Here is a 17694-nt window from a genome sequence, read left to right as displayed (position 1 = left end):
ACAAGTGAATTCTATCAAACATTTAAAGAACAATTAATTCCAATACTATATAGACTATTTGGGAAAAATAGGTGAAGAAGGAGTCCTATCAAATTATTTTTATGATACCGATAAGATACTGATACCTAAACCGGAGTCAAAACAGAGAAAGAAAATTATAAACCAATTTCCCTAATGAATATAGATGCAAAAATTTTAGACAAAATATTAGCAAAAAGATTACAGCAACTCATCACGAGAATAATAACACTATGACCAGGTAGGATTTATACCAGAAATGCAGGGCTGGTTCAATATTAGGAAAACTATCAGCAAGATTGACCATATCAACAACAAAACTAACAGAAACCATATGATTATCTCAATAGACGCAGAAAAAGCTTTTGAGAAAATACAACACCCATTCTTATTAAAAACACTAGAGAGCACAGGAATAAGTGGAGTCTTCCTTAAAATGATAAGTAGCATCTACCTAAAACCATCAGCAAGCCTTATATGTAATAGGAATAAGCTAGAAGCATTTCCAATTAAGATCAGGGGTGAAACAAGGATGTCCATTCTCACCACTGTTTTTCAATATGGTACTAGAAATGTTAGGTTTAGCAATAAGATAAGAAGAAGAAATTTAAGGAATTAGAATAGGCAAAGAAGAAACAAAGCTATCACTCTTTGCAGATGATATGATGATATACTGAGAGAATCAAGTAAAACACTACTCAAAATAATAAACAGCTTTAGCCAAGTTACACGATAAAATCAACCCACATAAATTATCGGCATTGCTATATATCACTCTCAAAGCATGACAGCAAGAGATAGAAAGAGAAATTCCATTTAAAGTTACTGTAGACATTATAAAATATTTGGGAGTCTACCTGCCAAAACAAACCCAGGAACTATATGAATACAATTACAAAACACTTTTCACACAAATAAAGTCAGATCTAAACAAATGGGAAAATATCGATTGCTTATGGGAAGGTCAAGCTAATATAATGACAATTCTACCTAAATTAATTTATTTATTCAGTGCCATACCAATCAAACTACCAAAAATCATTTTACAGAGCTAGAAAAAATAATAACAAAATTAATCTTGAAGAACAAAAGATCCAGAATATCAAGGGCATTAATAAAAAGAAATGCCAGGGAAGGTGGCCTAGCCACACCAGATCTTAAATTGTATTATAAAGCAGCAATCATTGAAACTACTTGGTACTCACTGAGAAATAGAGTGGTGGATCAGTGGAATAGGTTGGGTACACAAGACACAGTAGTCAATGACTATAGTAATCTACTGATAAAGCCAAAGACCCCAGCTTCTGGGATAAGAACTCACTATTTGAGAGAAACTGCTGGGAGAACTAGAAAATAGTATAGCAGAAACTAGGCATAGAACAATATCTTACACTCTATACCAAGATAACTCAAAATGGTTACACGATTTAGATATAAAGGCTGATACTATAAACAAACTGGGAGAGCAAGGAATTATTTACCTGTCAGATTTATGGAGAACAGAAGAATTTATGACCAAACAAGAGACAGAGAACATTATGAAATGCAAAATGGATAATTTTGATTACATTACATTGAAAAGTTTTTGTACAAATAAGGGCCAATGCAACCAAGATTAAGAGGAAAGCAGAAAACTGGGAAAGAATTTTTACAACCAGAGTCTCTGATAAGGGCCTCATTTCTAAAATATATGGAGAACTGAGTCAAATTTATAAGAATGCAAGTCATTCCTCAATTGAGAAATGGTCAAAGGTTATGAACTGGTAGTTTTCAGATGAAAAAATTAAAGCTATCTATAGTCATATGAAAAAATGCTCTAAATCACTATTGATTAGAGAAAGGTAAATCAAAACAACTCTGAGGTACCACATCACACCTATCATATTGGCTAACATAACAAAACAGGAAAATGATAAAGCTGGAGAAAATGTGGGAAAATTGGAACACTAATGCATTGTTGGTGGAGTTGTGAACTGATCCAACGATTCTGGAGAGCAATTTGGAACTATGCCCAAAGGGCTATAAAGTTGTGCATATCCTTTGACCCAGCAACACCACTTCTATGTTTGTATCCCAAAGAGATCATAAAAACAGCAAAAGGACACACAAAAGTATTTATAGCAGCTCTTTTTGTGGTGGCAAAGAATTGGAAATTGAGGGGATGCCCATTAGTTGGGGAATGGCCGAACAAGTTGTGGTATATGAATGTAATGGAATACTCTTGTGCTATGAGAGATGATGAGCAGGCAGACTTCAGAAAAACCTGGAAAAACCTGAATGAACTGATGCTGAGTGAAGTGAGCAGAACCAGGAGAACATTGTACACAGCAACAGCCACAATGTGCGATGACTAACTTTGATAGACTTATCTCTTCTTAGCAATGCAAGGATCTAAGACAACTCCAAAGGACTCATGATGGAAAATGCTATCTACATCCAGAAAAAGAACTATGGAGTCTGAATGCAGATTGAAACATATTATTTGCTCTCCCTCTTTTTTTTTTGTTTGTTTCTTCTTTCTTGTGGTTTCACCCATTGGTTCTAATTCTTTACAACATGACTAATGTGAATATATGTTCAATATGAATGTCTATGTGGAGCCTATATCAAATTGCATGCTGTTTTGGGGTAGGAGGAGGGGAGAGATGGGGAGAAAATTTGAAACTCAAAATCTCATAGAAGTGAATGTTGAAAACTAAAAATTGATAAATTTAAAAAAATTAAAAAAAATTGATAATGATTTCAATGTAATTGGCTTCCTTTGATATCCTATGTTTTTAAATTTTATGCACTTAATTCTGAGAGAGGGTCTATATGCTTCACAAGACCAAAAAGGTCTGTGACACAAAAAAGGTTTAAGAACTCCTGTATTGCAAGGAGATACTGGAAGTTGCAGTGGGAAGCAAGGAGTATTCTGATTTTCCCACCAATACCAACGAGTTGGGGGAAGAGGGTTACATAAAAAAAAAAGTGCAACCAGTCCTAGAAAGAATGGCCAAGGATACACTATGATCAAGAGAGTATCAGGCCTTAGAGAGTTACAGAAGATGGAAGGAGTGAAAGAAGATTAATATGAAAGCATAATTGTTAATTATGGAGCAGGCATTCCAGAGAGCACAGTAGAAGGGTAGACCTAGAGTGAGATATTTGGCAGATAGGGTTGAGGGGGATGAGAGTGAGGACATGGGCAATTGGGATTGGGGAACAGTGTTTGTACTTCAGCAACCCAAGAGTGCAAAATCACTGGAATAGAGAGAGGATGATGAACTAGGAATATTCTAAACACTGAGGAAGGAGTCTAGGCAGAGTCCCAAAGGTCGTTTGAGGGAGGAAGGTGATTCGACTGTTCCAGACCTCCCTTGAGGCCAGTGATGCTTTTGTGTTCTGGGAGGCAGGAACAGGAGTTATGACTGGGGTGATTCCAGTCAGGACTCAAGTTGTGTGCAGAGATCTGGATCTGAGTCTGCTGCCAGCTGGGAAGGCCTTTGTCAAAAAGGCCCTGGAAGATGGGTGGCTTGAATCCTGGGCCATAGATGGGCCTTTGGGGAAGGTCTTAAAAAGAATGTAAACTCCTTGAGGGCAGGGACTATTGTTTCATTTTATCTTCAAATTCTTAGTACCTAGCACAGTGCCTTACTCATAATGGATGCTGAGTGTTTGCTTAATGAATTATCTCAACTTTGTGTCTCCTCTAATGGTTAACACAGTGCACTGCACACAGCAGATGTTTAATAAATGTTTACTGTATTGAAGTGAGTTTGCTTTGAAGCTCTTTCAAATAGTAGTCATTCTATTACCTAGGGCAAACTTAAAATATCTTCTCTCTATGGAAAAGATTTTTTAGCCGCCCTCCTGCAGCTCAACAACTTGGTAACTGTTTTTCACCTTCCTGCTGCCTACACTAGCCCAATTTCCAACTGCTATATTTGGGGTCCCTTTGATCCAACTTTGTACCTGTTCTAAACCTATGGGGTCAGAGATGGGAGGGAGAGAAGGGGAAGACCCTTCTTAATACTATACTTGAAACCATCTTTTCCTTGTGAAAGTTGATCAAGGAAAACTGGGAATAAGAAATCATGAATAAGTGTATTCTGGACCTTTCTAGACCAAACCGTCGACAAATGACTCATCAATATAAATCTATCTCCTGGGAAAAAATTCAAAGTGATTACTCTCAAGATTGTGTGTCACTAGTGTTAACTTCCTACATAAAGGCTAGCACATTAGGAAGAATAATTACTCTGTTAAGTTCAGAGCTGTATAGATAGAGAAAATTGTTGTTCACATCTCCATTTTAGCAGACAAATCTCCAGTTAAAGTGTCTTTACTCTAAAGAGAAAGATACTAGTACAGATTTTGGGTATAGGAAAATATGTGTATTGAGGCTTATTACCCTTTCAAAGACAACCCTGAAAACTGTTGAATTTGCTTTATTTGTATTAAGGTTAAAAATTAACCAGAAATGAAAAGTGTCCATAACTTTTATTTCTCTTCTTATGTAAAACTTACGTTGATATAATCTAATTTGTTAGATGTTATACCATCAAACATACAGTAAATACAATATGGCTGAGATAATATTGTGGTGTTAACCATCTGTCTGTGTACATCTGCACTTCATTACTATGCAGAACAAAGTGAAGCCTTCCACCATTAAAATAATTGTGCTTTCTCCCCTTCAATTTTCCGTCTTGATGTTTAGTCTTTTTAAACATAAAATGAAAAACTTAAGACCCCCCAGGAGATACGGTAACCACCCGGCATTTTTCATAACCTTTGCAGGAAAATTCATTTTGGTACTTAGTCAAGAAAGTCAAACTCCCGTCCAAAGGATATTTTTGGAAAATGAAATAGAATTGGGATGGATATTTGTTTGTAGTGTTAACTTTACTGTTCATGTTCACATGGACGATGAAGTCAGGACGTATTTCATTTGGGAAGCCTTAACATGGCACATCTGAAATGGGCCCAGAGCACCTTAGATGACCTTCACAATGTTAATGTCATAGGATCATTAGAAAAGGAAATGCAGAAACACGAACATGTCAGTATTTTCTATGAAAATAAATGTTCATATTTTAAAGTAACACAAACACAAAAATATTTTTTGCATGAAAAAAATCTCACATTTTCAATTTTAGTTCAACTGAGCTGTACTAGATTGTTTTATTCAAAATGCTCTTCCGTCTTTAAGTTCGCTTCTGTCGTTACAGAGGAAATGGATTTTTAGTGTACATGATTCAAGTGGGAAAAGAGCTGCATAGTTAATTCCAAGATACTCCTTAGACTGGAAAAATCTCTGTGATAGCAGTCATGTTTATTTTATGGCAACTCTACAGCAGAACACTTTAGGATGTTAATGCAATAAAGCAAACAGCTTTATAGAACAAAATACTTACTATTTTCTAGTTGCCTTATAGCAATTATTTACTCAAGAAAACAGAACAAGAGTTTTCATTTTCATTCATCAGCTTTGCAAATGTTTTGCCAGGGCTTTTTGCCTTGGGGGTGGAGGGGAAAGCAAATAAAAAAGTTTAAAGGCTCATATATGTCTCTTTTGTTTTACCCTGGTGTATTTATTGAGAGTATATTCTGTATGTCTTTGCAGTTCATCTATATGTGTATTTAAAAGCTTTTCCAGGTCTTTCGCTCGTTTCTCTTCTTCCATAAGGAAATTCTGTGCTGTCAAAGAAGCAGGGAATGACATCTCTGGGGGAGACTGAACAAAAATAAATAAATAAATAAATAAGAGTCAGCTGAGAAAAGCAAGAACAATGTGGTTCCCCACCACTACCACCACCATATTTATATGGCACATTTCATCCCGAAGAAATAACCAATACTTTACAAAGTTAATGTTAACGAAGACTATAGCTTGCATTACAGCATTTAACAGTATGATAGACACCTCTTTTGTGAAACCCAGACACCACTGCATAATGGAGAAGAGTGAGATAATTAGAATAAAAACAGTAATCTTTGAAATGTAACTTTTCAACACTGTATACTACTAGTTGGCAAACCTAAATTTTCTCATTAAAAAAAAAACCCCACTCCTAAGTAAAAAAAAAAAAAGTATTTCAGGATATACTGTAAGGAGGGCTTACAGTATACCAACAAAGGATAGATTATTACTACTTTGGGAAGACTTTGCTTCATAATAAAAGCTAAATAAATTTGCCTTGGACCAATCCCCTCATTGTTTTTGATTCACTTCATAGTGGCCACTCAAGAGAGAAGAGAACATTCTTTTGTGCACCATCACCCATTTTCCTAATTAAGGTGCTCCACTTCTATAATTAAGAACTCTGCAATATCCCTGTCTAACAATACATTTCTTCATGACATTTCTCCCTATGCCTCATCCCTCCTACGTCTATTCTCGCAAGGTCCTTGTCTGCTCTCGAATTCTTTGCTCCCTTATTGTAACTCATGCCTTGCTGAATCCCAGTCCTGGATTACCTCTATCAGCAGTATGTAGCAGCTCTGACTAAAGAGCTATCAATCTATCCTTATCAGGAAGCAGTTGTAGCCACTATGCTATAGCAGACTGGAGCTGAGGTCGGAGGATGGCTCTGAAGAGGTGAGTCAAGAAGCCAGCAACAGGAAGGAATGCTCAGAAGGCACTCACGTGCCCAGCAGCCACTATGTGACCATTGGTGTTCACATTCAGCTCGGAGAGATTATTGGCTCAGTAGCTGCCATAGGACCAGTAAGGACCAGCAAAATAATGTCCAGTGGGAACCATACACCCAGCAAGGTGAGCAGCGTGATGACATACCAGAAGTCATTGGTGGTCTTCCAGTGTCAGACGCAAGAGGTAACTGTTCTACATATATGCCCTGGCCACGTATGTTTCCCAGGTATGTGTGTCCCTCACGAGTGATACCTATGTGCCCGCTCTCTACACTAATAGTATGTGTATTTGTGGGAGAATGCGCCCTAGGGTTCTGGGAGGAATGTTCTGTTGCCACTTTTATTACAATGATATTTCATTAAATTTCTTTGCTTTGAACTAATGGTGTCCTCTGGCTATCTATAGAAAAACTAAACGCATTAGGCCCCATAAAGTACTTTGAATCTGGGGTAGCTGTTTTGAGGACTTCATGTACGAGAAGAGGGTACCCTAGGTACTACAGCTTTTGCATTCCCCACAGTGGATATTCCAAACCTCTTCTTTCCTTATACCATTCCTTTCACATCCTCTAACATAAAACTTCACTTTATACTTTATTGAGAAAATAGAAGCTATTCACCATGAGCTCCCTCTTCTCCCCTAACACACCTTGACATCATCCTCTATTCTGTTATCCTTTATTCTGATGAGAATTCCTCCAGTCTCTAATGAGATGGCCTTTCTTGTCACCAATGTCAATCCCATTGTATCTTTGATCCTATCCCCTCCCATTTCCTCTTACATATTGCCCTCCCCCCATTACCCTGTTCCTCTAATCTTCAATCTCTATCTGCTCTCTCCTTCTCTGCTGCCTACAAACACACACATGACTTCTCTATTTCTTAAAAATGTTTTCGATGCTATCGTTCCACCCCTCCCCCCAATTCTTGTCCTCTCTTTCCTCTTTCATAGCCCAACTCCTGGAAAGAAGCTATCTACTCTGATCTCTATTTCCTCTCCTTTCACTCATGTCTAAACTTGAAATCTGGCTTCTGACCTCATCACTCAACAGAAACTGGCCTACCAGTGCTTTCTAACTGCCACCTCTAAAGGTCTTTTCTCATTCCTCATCCTTTCTGACTTTGTGCAGCATTTAATACTATGTATCATCTTATCTTCCTAAATGTTCTCTTTTTGGGTGAAGTGCGGAGCTTTGGACATGCTACCTGCTCGTGGTTCTCTTCCTACCTATGCGACCCCTCTTTATCAGATGGTTGTTGGATGGTCATTCATGTCCTGCATCTTCACTGGAGCATAGTATAAGCCAAGGTTTGGTCAAAGCTCTCTTCTTTCTTTATATTCTATCAGTAAATCTCATTTGTTTTCATGGATTGAATGATTATTTCTCTACAGATGACGACAATTACCATTGTCTCTCCTGAGATCCAGTTCTAAGTCACCTGTTAGACCTTTCCAGATGGATGTCCCATAAGCATCTAAAACTCAACATGTTCAAAACAGGACTCTTTCCTCTAAACTCACCCTTTTTTGGAATTTCTCTATTTCTGTTGTGAGCATCCCCTTTTTACCTAGCTTCAAAACGTTGCAAGAATTTTCGCCTTCTCCCTATTCCCTGAAGATTTTTAAACTGCCTCATACCCAGCCGCTTGTGGATTCTACTTCTAGAGCATTTCTAGTGTTCATCTCTTCTTTGCTCACATAACTACTACCACCTCTCACTTGGGTGACTGGAATAGCCTCCTAATGGGCATCCCTGCCTTCAGGCTCCCTCGACTTCAATTCATCTTTCACAGATAGATGACAGAGTGATATTCCTAAGACACAAGTGTGACCACCTCCCTCTCCTAGTCACACCATTCCAGTGGCTTTCCATTGCTCCTAGGATAAAGTGCAGACTTCATTGTATGAGCAATGCCCCCTCCCAGCAGATGCCTTCTGTTTGGCACAGAAAACCCTTTGCAAACTGGTCAGAAGCCAGATGTGTGGCTAAGAATGAAGATTTTCAAAGCTCTTTGAAGATGAGACAAACACGGGTAGGTCTTGCTTTCTGGGCACTTTTTTTCTCTTCCCATTGGGATCCTTTTTCCACCTCAACTACCCCATAAGCTTAACTGCTTACCTTTTTAGTCTTATCAGGACTATCAATTTCCCAGTTCCTCAGTTTGTACCTGAAATCATGTTTGACTCTTTATTCTGATCCCTTCCTCCACATCCAATCTATCACAAAATCGTATTGATTGCTTTCCTCTTTAATACCTTTGAAGATGTTCAGCCAGCAGAATAGAAGATTTGGAGGAGGGAAGGGGGATTTGCACAGTAGTTGCTTTCAGGTATATGAAGTAAGTACTATCATGTGAAAGAGGGATTTGATTTATTTTGCTTAGGCCCAGAAGGCAGATCTAGAAGCAATGGATAGAATTTGCAAAGAGGCAAATTTTGGATTGATATAAAGAAGAGGTTGCTAACAATTAGAGCAATCCAAAAATGAAATGCACTCCCTTTGGAGGAAATGAAAGTCTGAGTGGAATGGCGGGGATGCTTTCTTACTGGAGGACTTTAAGAAAACATCAGCTTTTATTAAGAGGAAAATTCTTGTTCAGGTGTGAGTTGGATTAATTTGGCCTCTAAAGTCCCTTCTAATTCTGATACTTCTCCATATTCTACATTTCTGTAGCTTCCACTGCATCTGTGGAAAACTTTTTTCGTTTGTTTTACATAGGAGTGTCTTTCAAAATCATATACAGTAGAATGATTTTTGCTACTTCTAGAAAATCCTATTCACCCTATTATTTATCCTAACCACTTTTTATCAACTTTCTCTCTTACTCTCATTTCTCAACCTTTTCTTCTCTCTTCTGACCCTCAACCATAACACCACCCCCAATACTGAAACGATGAGTTAGCTTCCCATTTCACTGAGAAGACTGATGCCATCCGGAGGGAGGCCTTCAGGTTTCCTCTTCTATTACTCAATACTTCTTGGCATCATCAGAAACTGTTTCCTTATTCTCCCCGATTGCAATAGGATCCCTACTCATTAAGGCCAAATCATTTCCTTGCACTCGATTCCATTCTCTTTTATTTTTGTAAGACCTTGCTTTACATGGTCATCTCCTTTTTTTATCTTTTCTCTCTTCCTTCTCCACTAGTTCTCTTCCATCTGCCTTTACACTTGCTCAAGTCTCCCCAATTAAAAAAAGACTTCCCTTGATTTTTCTACTCAATCCAACAACTATCTAATCTCTCTCCTTTCCTCCATTGCTAAATTTCTTGAAAAAGCTATTTATACCTGATACTTTCACTTCTCCCTCACTCAAACCTTAACCCCTTACATTCTATGGCCTGTCCCTGGGAGAGTCAGGGATTTGTCAGATATTGTTAGTGACCTCTTAATTTTTGAATCACTAATTGGCTTATAGATTTAGAGTTGCAAGGGGCCTGAAACATCATCTAGCCCAATTCCTTCTCTTTATAGAGGAGTGATTTCCCCAAGGTCACATAGGTACTAATTCTTAGCATAGCCAAGACTTAAACCTGGCTGACCCCAGATCCAACACTCTTTCCCCTGCCCCACAACACCATTTTTTCCCAGTCCTCATGCTTCCTAAACTCTCCCGCTTCTGACAGCACTGACCCTTTCTTATAGATATTTTCTCATGCCTTCCTCGCCTGACTCTCCTGTTACCTCGCTCATTGCTCCTCTTCCTGACCCCTTAAAGGTTAGTGTTCCTCAAGATTCCGTCCTTGGCCCTCTTCTGTTTACATACCTTATCCTTTAGAAATAATATTCTCTCTATTTAATCGTTCATCAAGTCCTGTCAATCCTACCTCTACCACATAGAGACTCGCTCTGCTTCTTTCTATTCCTTTTGCCACCACTCTAGGACATCCCCTTACTAGAATGCACCTGAATGAACACGATAGTTTTAATAGGTTTTCCTCCCTTGATTTTTTCCCTTCTCCAATTCATCTTTCATACTGCTAATGCCAGACTCATGTTCTGTATTTATAGATCTGTTTGTGGCGCTCGTATGTTGAAAAAAATCTTCAGGGATTGGTTGCTATATAAATGTATGGAAGGGAATAGTTGTAAAAACTGTGGAATTGACAAAGCTAGCAACTGACTGGAAAGGAGTGAATGGGGATGGTGAGAATAAAAAGTTGAGGAACACTCTGGAAGAATGATGGCGCCCTCCATAGAAACAGATGAATCTGGAGAAAGGACAAACTGGAGGTGGGGAGTAATCCATTTTGGACAGTGACTTTGAAATGCCTGTGGGATGGATCTGTTCAATGCCAATGCTAGACTGGAGCTCAGAAGAGAGATCAGAGGTAGAATATTCTAATGAAGCCGTAATGAACTGATATCATGAACATTCTTATCTCGTTTGAAAGGCAAATTTGCTAATTTTTGGAAAACTCTTAAAGATTGGATAGAGAATTTGTCTGTTATAGAATTTAGAAAGTGCTCATAATAGTTTTCAGGGCTTAAATATGGGGCATGTTTTATTTATTTTGCTTACTTTGTTGGTATGTTATCATTTTTTGTTCAAAGAAAGTAACCACTGTTTTGTGGAAATGAATGAAAAATATAACTGATGGTTAATTTGTTTATATTTCTGATCTTTAAGGGTATCCATAATTCCAAAAGGTTTTGTATTCAGATCTCTTCCTCCTTGCATACTACTTCATTCTTTTCGATCTCTCTTTCATATGAAAGAGATCTCTTTTCATACCAAAACTAAGGGTAATAGATTTTTTTTTTTGCTTCTTTGGTGAGGCAATCAGAGTTAAGTGACTTACCTAGGGTCACACAGCTAGTAAGTGTCATGTGTCTGAGGCTGGATTTGAACTCCAAGACCAGAGCTCTAGCCACTGCACCACCTAGCTGCCCCTTAGATTTCTTTTCAAATGAGAAAAGATACTGTTTATCTGAGCTCCTATAATATACCATCTAATTAAGCCTTGTCTGAATTTAGCATTTGCATGAAATACTTGTATTCCATAGAGATTATAAAAATCATTAAATAATATGTCAAAGATGTTTTAAATGCTACACATGCAGACTGAAAAGTCAATATAACTTACTAAGAAAAATATTATTTATTTTCTGGAAAAGCACAACTCTGAAAAACAAATACTACGAAAAGAAGATATATGATTATACCATTCACTTACTTTTCTTTATATTTAATAAGATTTTCCATTAACTGATAAAATAGAACTATATACAGAGATATTATTTTCATAGTTCCTGAGTGACTGAATAATTGAAATATTAACACTCTGCACAGGAAATGGGTGCCAGTGTTCTGAGTTAGTACTGCCTTGGCAACCAGAAACATATCCAATATGGCATCTAATCTGCCTCAAGTAAGTAGCTTGAAGCTCCTGGACAACTCTCAGATTATCCAGCAATGTCCTATTTCTCGTGCTGCCAGGTTTACCAAAGTGGAGGACTAAAAAAAAAAAATGGATAAATTTCAACTGCATGAGAGAATGATATTGTCTAGATTAGAGTTCTCGCCTCTAAATAGAGATATTCCCTAATAAATGGCATGTCCAACTGTAGTTTTATTCAAGGAGTCACCTCTTTTAATAAAGATACAATTTAATAAATAAGTATAAGCAATAGTTGTAGGCAGCATGTTCATTTTCACATGAAAATGGTCCCAAATTATGTCATAAAATGCTAATAGCTAAGTTTATCCAATTTGATCATAACAAAAATTGACCATTTATATAGGACTTTAGTTTTGGAAAATCCTTTATCCCCTGGATCTTCACAACAACCTTCCAGAGTTGGCAGTATATATATTATTATTCCCATTTTACAGATGAGGAAATTGAGGGTCACAGAGATTAAAAGATTTGCCAATGGTCACTTAATAACTTTCCAAAGTGGGATTTGGGATCTATAGTGATTACTCCTTTAAAGGAGAAAAACTCAATTAAGTAGCAACTCACCAATGGATAAACTCCGTCTTCACTCCCCAAAGGGCTTGCAATATCTTTGACAGGAAACATGTTACACTGGGGCTGAAATGCCACAGGTGATGATGTAGTTATCACACCTAAGTTTGGTTCACAATCTTGGATAAGTCTACAAGAGAAGGGGGAATTGTTACTGTTACTACTGTATTTCTACCATTTTACCCATGTAGGATTTATATTTCTTTGATGGCTAATACATTCAAGTATTACACATATCAAAACTTTTTTCTTCTTACTGGAGTACGCTAAAGTATTCACTATAAAACATCCTTATGAAATAAACTTAATAAAACTTCGATCTTTTAATTGATGCCTTTGGTATTTACATCACATTTATTCTTGAGTGTATTTGTCCCCTCTCCTGCCCACCAATTCTTCCTTTGTAACAAAGATTAAAAATGAAACTAGTAAAACTCTAAAGGGTCATCATAGATCAAAGATAAAGATCAGATGAAATATTGATTAAAAAGTGCTTATCACAGTACCTGGCACAAAGTGGGTGCTATAGAAATGCTTATTCCCTTTCCTTCATAGACTGAAAAGATTTACAGATGAGATGGGAGGGGTCATTGAGGGGATCCTAGAGATCATGTAGTTCAACCTTCTGATGTTACAGGTGTTCAAGGTCGGTTTTCTACTCCCCCTCACCCCACTTCTCCATTCTATAATTTAATTTCAAACTATTTAGTTGATGGCACAAAAGAAGTGATTAATATTTGTAGAAAGAATGACTAAATTGAGCAGCAACATATTTAAAGCCTGGTAGGGTCATTGGTGAGGCTCCAGATTACTTAAAGTTCATTCAAGTGTTAATGATAGTCATTCATTCATTCAAAAACATATATCAAGCACCTGTTATGTGTCAGGAACTGTGCTATACTATTTTTCCTTTAGCTGACATATTGGAGTTGAGGGCTGTTACCGAACTCCTGATTGGATTGGATTTTAAGAAAATGATTCCTTCTCTCTCCAATCCCTTACCCCTACCCCGTATTTATAGGAATATTACAGAACTTTTCTTCTTGACTGGTACAATAGAAAGCTTAGTGCTCAAAAAATTGCAACTATGAACTTTTCTCATCATAAGTAAGAGTAAAGGAATGGTTACTTATATATTGATTCCTTTATTTTAAAAATAGCATACATGTACGATTTAAAAAAAACAATGTTCAATCATTTATTAGAAATAGTCAAACAAATATAATTAAAAGGTCAAAATGGTTTGCATAGGATATGACACCCCAAATACTAACTTTTTTTCTTTGTGGTAACTAACAAATTATGTTCTTGTATAAATCTCTATATGCAAAGTAAGGTGTAAAATTGAAGTTAAATAGCTTGGTAATTTAAATAGAAAACAACACAAAATATTTGCTTCAGTTAGATATTTATTTGAAATCTGTTATTAAAAACTCGCATGAATTCTCTATTTTTCTTTAAAGGCTTCAGAACACTTTAATAATGAAATAGGAACTTTTATCATTGTTAAAAAAACATCCTAGTCCTGGGAAAGCCTACACCTTTTTTTACATGTCTGCTTTTGTATCTCATTGCCATTCAATTGCAAACCACAATACAAATTTAATTTTTTAAAAAGCTGCTTTAAGTGGCTCAGTCTACTGCCCTTGATAGATCCACATTAGATAGTCAGTTTTCTAGCAGTGTCCTTATACTTAACCTCATTGACTTCCTTAATAGATTTATGTTTTGCTTATTTGGTGCTTTTGTTTAGCCGCATCAATCTGCTTTTAAGATTAATTTACTGTTTAATGTAATGAATTTTCTATTTGTAATTAAACATAGATAACTAGAATAGACAATAAACTTCAAGATTTTAAGTTTTATTAAATTAACCTGTGTATGAGAAAAGTCTATAAGAGAGGTTCCTGCCATTTTTTGGAAGTCACTACAGTGTGTCCTGTTTTAGATCAAGTGAATATTTTCCTGAACAACGACATTCAAGAATGATTTTGAATTTAATTAAAATAGTTGAAAACCTTAAAAATATGAAAAATCCATTTGTGAAACTAGCAATTCCTCAGAGGATAACCACTAATTTCAAGACTAGTACATTATAGTTTACCATAAATCATAAATTATGAAATTCTTTTCAGTCTTTACCCAAAGAAGATATATGTATATAGTCTCCATGTACATATATTTTTCTTATTATGCAAACATCTTCAAATTTATGCATAGAAGTAACAATAAAAGTTAAGTGAGACATATATAAAGTAGTACATAAAAAACCCCCAACATGTTTTCCATTTTTATTTATCTAGAAATGTATCTTTTTCTCCATTCTCCAAAACCATAATTACCATGGAAACCAAACAGCAAATTAAACTGAAATAACATGGGTTTTGATGTGCACAATAAGAAGGAACACCCCACAATTCAAATAGAATTATAACAATTGCACAGTACATCTGCATATAATCTAAAGTTGAATCTTTTCATTTAAATTAGGCTATGCCTACACTCCAAAGAGCAGTGGAGAATTAAGGCAATTATCAAGTAAAACAAACATTGTTACTTTAATTATCTAGAGATTTAATGAAAACTGTAATTTATCTTAAATTATCAAGATAATTGTCTCAATTACTCACCTTGATTTTTGTGTATTTGACCAGAATTAATACATTAGCCTTTGTTTCATTGCAATTTTAATAAAATGTAGAGACCGTCTGAAGGGAAGACTAGATTATAAATCTTCAAAATAAAATGTATTTTCACTTTAAAACTACCTTTATTTCTTACAAGTCATAGAATATAACTAGCTATACAAACACTTTATTAAAAATCACCTCTCATAAAATATATTCAGTTCATCCATTTGAAGGCTACTTTTATAAACACGAATTCTTAAGGCTTAGAATACTTTTTTCATGAGCTGACCTGCTCTGGTTGCCCCTTTCCCATACATCAGAAGCTCCTTGAGTGCAGAAATTCTTTTTTTTTTATTTTGTCTCGGTGTCACCAGAATCCAGCACAGTGCCTGGTACCTATTAATTGCCTAATAAATGCTTGTTGGTTGAACCTCTGCTGAATTGCATCAGAAGGACCCCTTCTGGGTTCACTGGGTCTCTCTTTCCTCTGTCTGTGGAGGGAAGGGCGGGACCTGTCAAGGTCACATTAAAGTGACCTATACTGAGACTATTTGATGATGGAAGAATACAACTTAACTCTCCCCTGCCTCATTTCTTTTTAAACATTCCAACAAAAATACTTCCCCTGAAGTCCCAAAAGCTATTGAATTACCTTGACAAAACCAACCTCTCCCTACTTTTGTCTCTATCTTCTTATGGTTTATAATGTAATATATAATATAGTTGAAAAGAACTATTTCTATAATATAGATTTCTATAATACAGTTGAAAAGAATTATTACTACTTCTCTGATCAACTCCCACGTCCTGGCATCTTTCAGGCATATTTAGATTGTTTCTGCCTCATCCCTGGGGCTGCTCGGGTTTTTTCAATCTTTAAGACTGTGTCAGAGGGAACTTACTGGAGCAAGCAACAACAATTTACCACTGCAACAGCAGCTCTGATTTTATGAAGTGCTTTCAGGTTTACTTTATGTTGTTGTTGTTTAGATATTTTTCAGTTTCGTCTGACTCTTCATGACCCCATTTGGTGTTTTCTTGGCAAAGATATTGGAGCGGTTTGCCTTTTCCTTCTCTAGCTTATTTTACAGATGAGGACACTGAGGCAAACAGGGTTAGGTGACTTGACCAGGGTCACACAGCTAGTAAGTGTCTGAGGCTGCATTTGAACTCAGGTCTTTCTGACTTCAAATCTGGTGCTTTATCTAGTGAGCCACTTACCTGCTCTACTTACTTTATATATGCTATTTCAAAATAACCTTTGAGCTAAGTAATGTAGTCTTATTTGTTTTTTTGGAATAGGAAACTGAGGTTCTGAGACACTAGTTGACATGCCTCTGGTCCCACAGTTAGTAATGGTAAAGGTGGGATTCAGACCCATCTCTCCTGATTCCACATTCATTATCTTTTCCATTCCACCATGTTGTTTCACAGACTTTCTATTTGATTTGCTGAAATCATAATATGAATCTGGTTCTAACTAAATCTTGTGGTTTTGAGTTGGTCTTCAGTTAGCTTAGAAATTTCCCAATACGTTCTGTTCTGTTTACCGCTGCTTTACGAAATCTGGGCCAATTCCAATTCAACTTAATAAAAAAAAAATAAGTACCTACTATATGAGAATACAAAGACAAAAGTGGAACTGTTTTTTTTTTTTTGGTGAGGCAATTGGGGTTAAGTGACTTGCACATAGTCACACAGCTAGTAAGTGTCAAGTGTCTGAGGCTGGATTTGAACTCAGGTCCTTCTGACTCCAAGGCCAGAGCTCTATCCACTGTACCACCTAGCTGCCCTAAGTGAAACAGTTCTTGACCCCAAGGAGCTTATATTATACTGGGAAAATACAACATGTACATAAATAAGCCAATATAAAGTGCATGCAAAGGGATTCCAAGAGGTACATTGTGTTTGGAAGGAAGCCAGGAATTCTAAGAGGTGGCATTGAGGAGGTGGTGCACTCCTGAAGTACCACGGCCTATGCAAAGGAATGAAGATGGGAGCTGCAACTCCAGAAGAGCTTTGGTCCACGACGAGCCCAGTTTGATTTTAGGCTCCTCTAATGAGGGTTTAAGGTCACTGTTCAAGTGCTACTGACCTAAGATAAAAATAACAACAATAATAATAGCTAGCTAAGTACTTTGCAAATATTATATGATTTTATCCTTACAACAATCCTGAGAGGTAAGGTACTACTATTATCTTATTTTACAGAGGAGGAAACTGAGACTCAGAGCGTTAAAATGACTCGCCCACAGTCACACAACTAGTAAGTTATTTGAGGCAGGCTTAGAGCTCAGGTCTTTCAGATGTCAAGTCCACTTTGAGGCTATGCAATGTGACACCTGGATACAGTTACTAACAGCGATAACACTTTAGAGATGCCCTAAACAAGACCCAGAATCCTCAGAATCTTTGGGTAGAGATAGACGGAAGGTA

General features: G+C 36.7%; 1 protein-coding gene across 3 annotated transcripts in view; it reads right to left on the bottom strand.

Annotated features, from left to right (window-relative positions):
• Positions 1-4591: 4591 nt before the first annotated feature.
• Positions 4592-17694, bottom strand: part of DEUP1 (deuterosome assembly protein 1) — a 148796-nt gene continuing 135693 nt past the window's right edge. For all 3 annotated transcript variants that reach the window (XM_027849392.1, XM_027849393.1, XM_027849395.1), the window contains 2 exons: positions 12623-12758; positions 4592-5737 (listed from right to left, as the gene is read on the bottom strand). In XM_027849392.1, coding sequence (XP_027705193.1) covers positions 5561-5737; positions 12623-12758 — 313 coding nt within the window. In that variant the 3' untranslated portion in view covers positions 4592-5560. The remainder of the gene's footprint in view (positions 5738-12622; positions 12759-17694) is intronic.

Source organism: Vombatus ursinus, unplaced genomic scaffold (genome assembly GCF_900497805.2).
Source record: "Vombatus ursinus unplaced genomic scaffold, bare-nosed wombat genome assembly UNPS02007344.1, whole genome shotgun sequence".
In the NCBI taxonomy this organism is placed as follows: Eukaryota; Metazoa; Chordata; class Mammalia; order Diprotodontia; family Vombatidae; genus Vombatus; species Vombatus ursinus.
The sequence above is the reverse complement of the archived record's forward strand: the minus strand, read 5'-3'. Positions and strand labels throughout refer to the sequence as shown.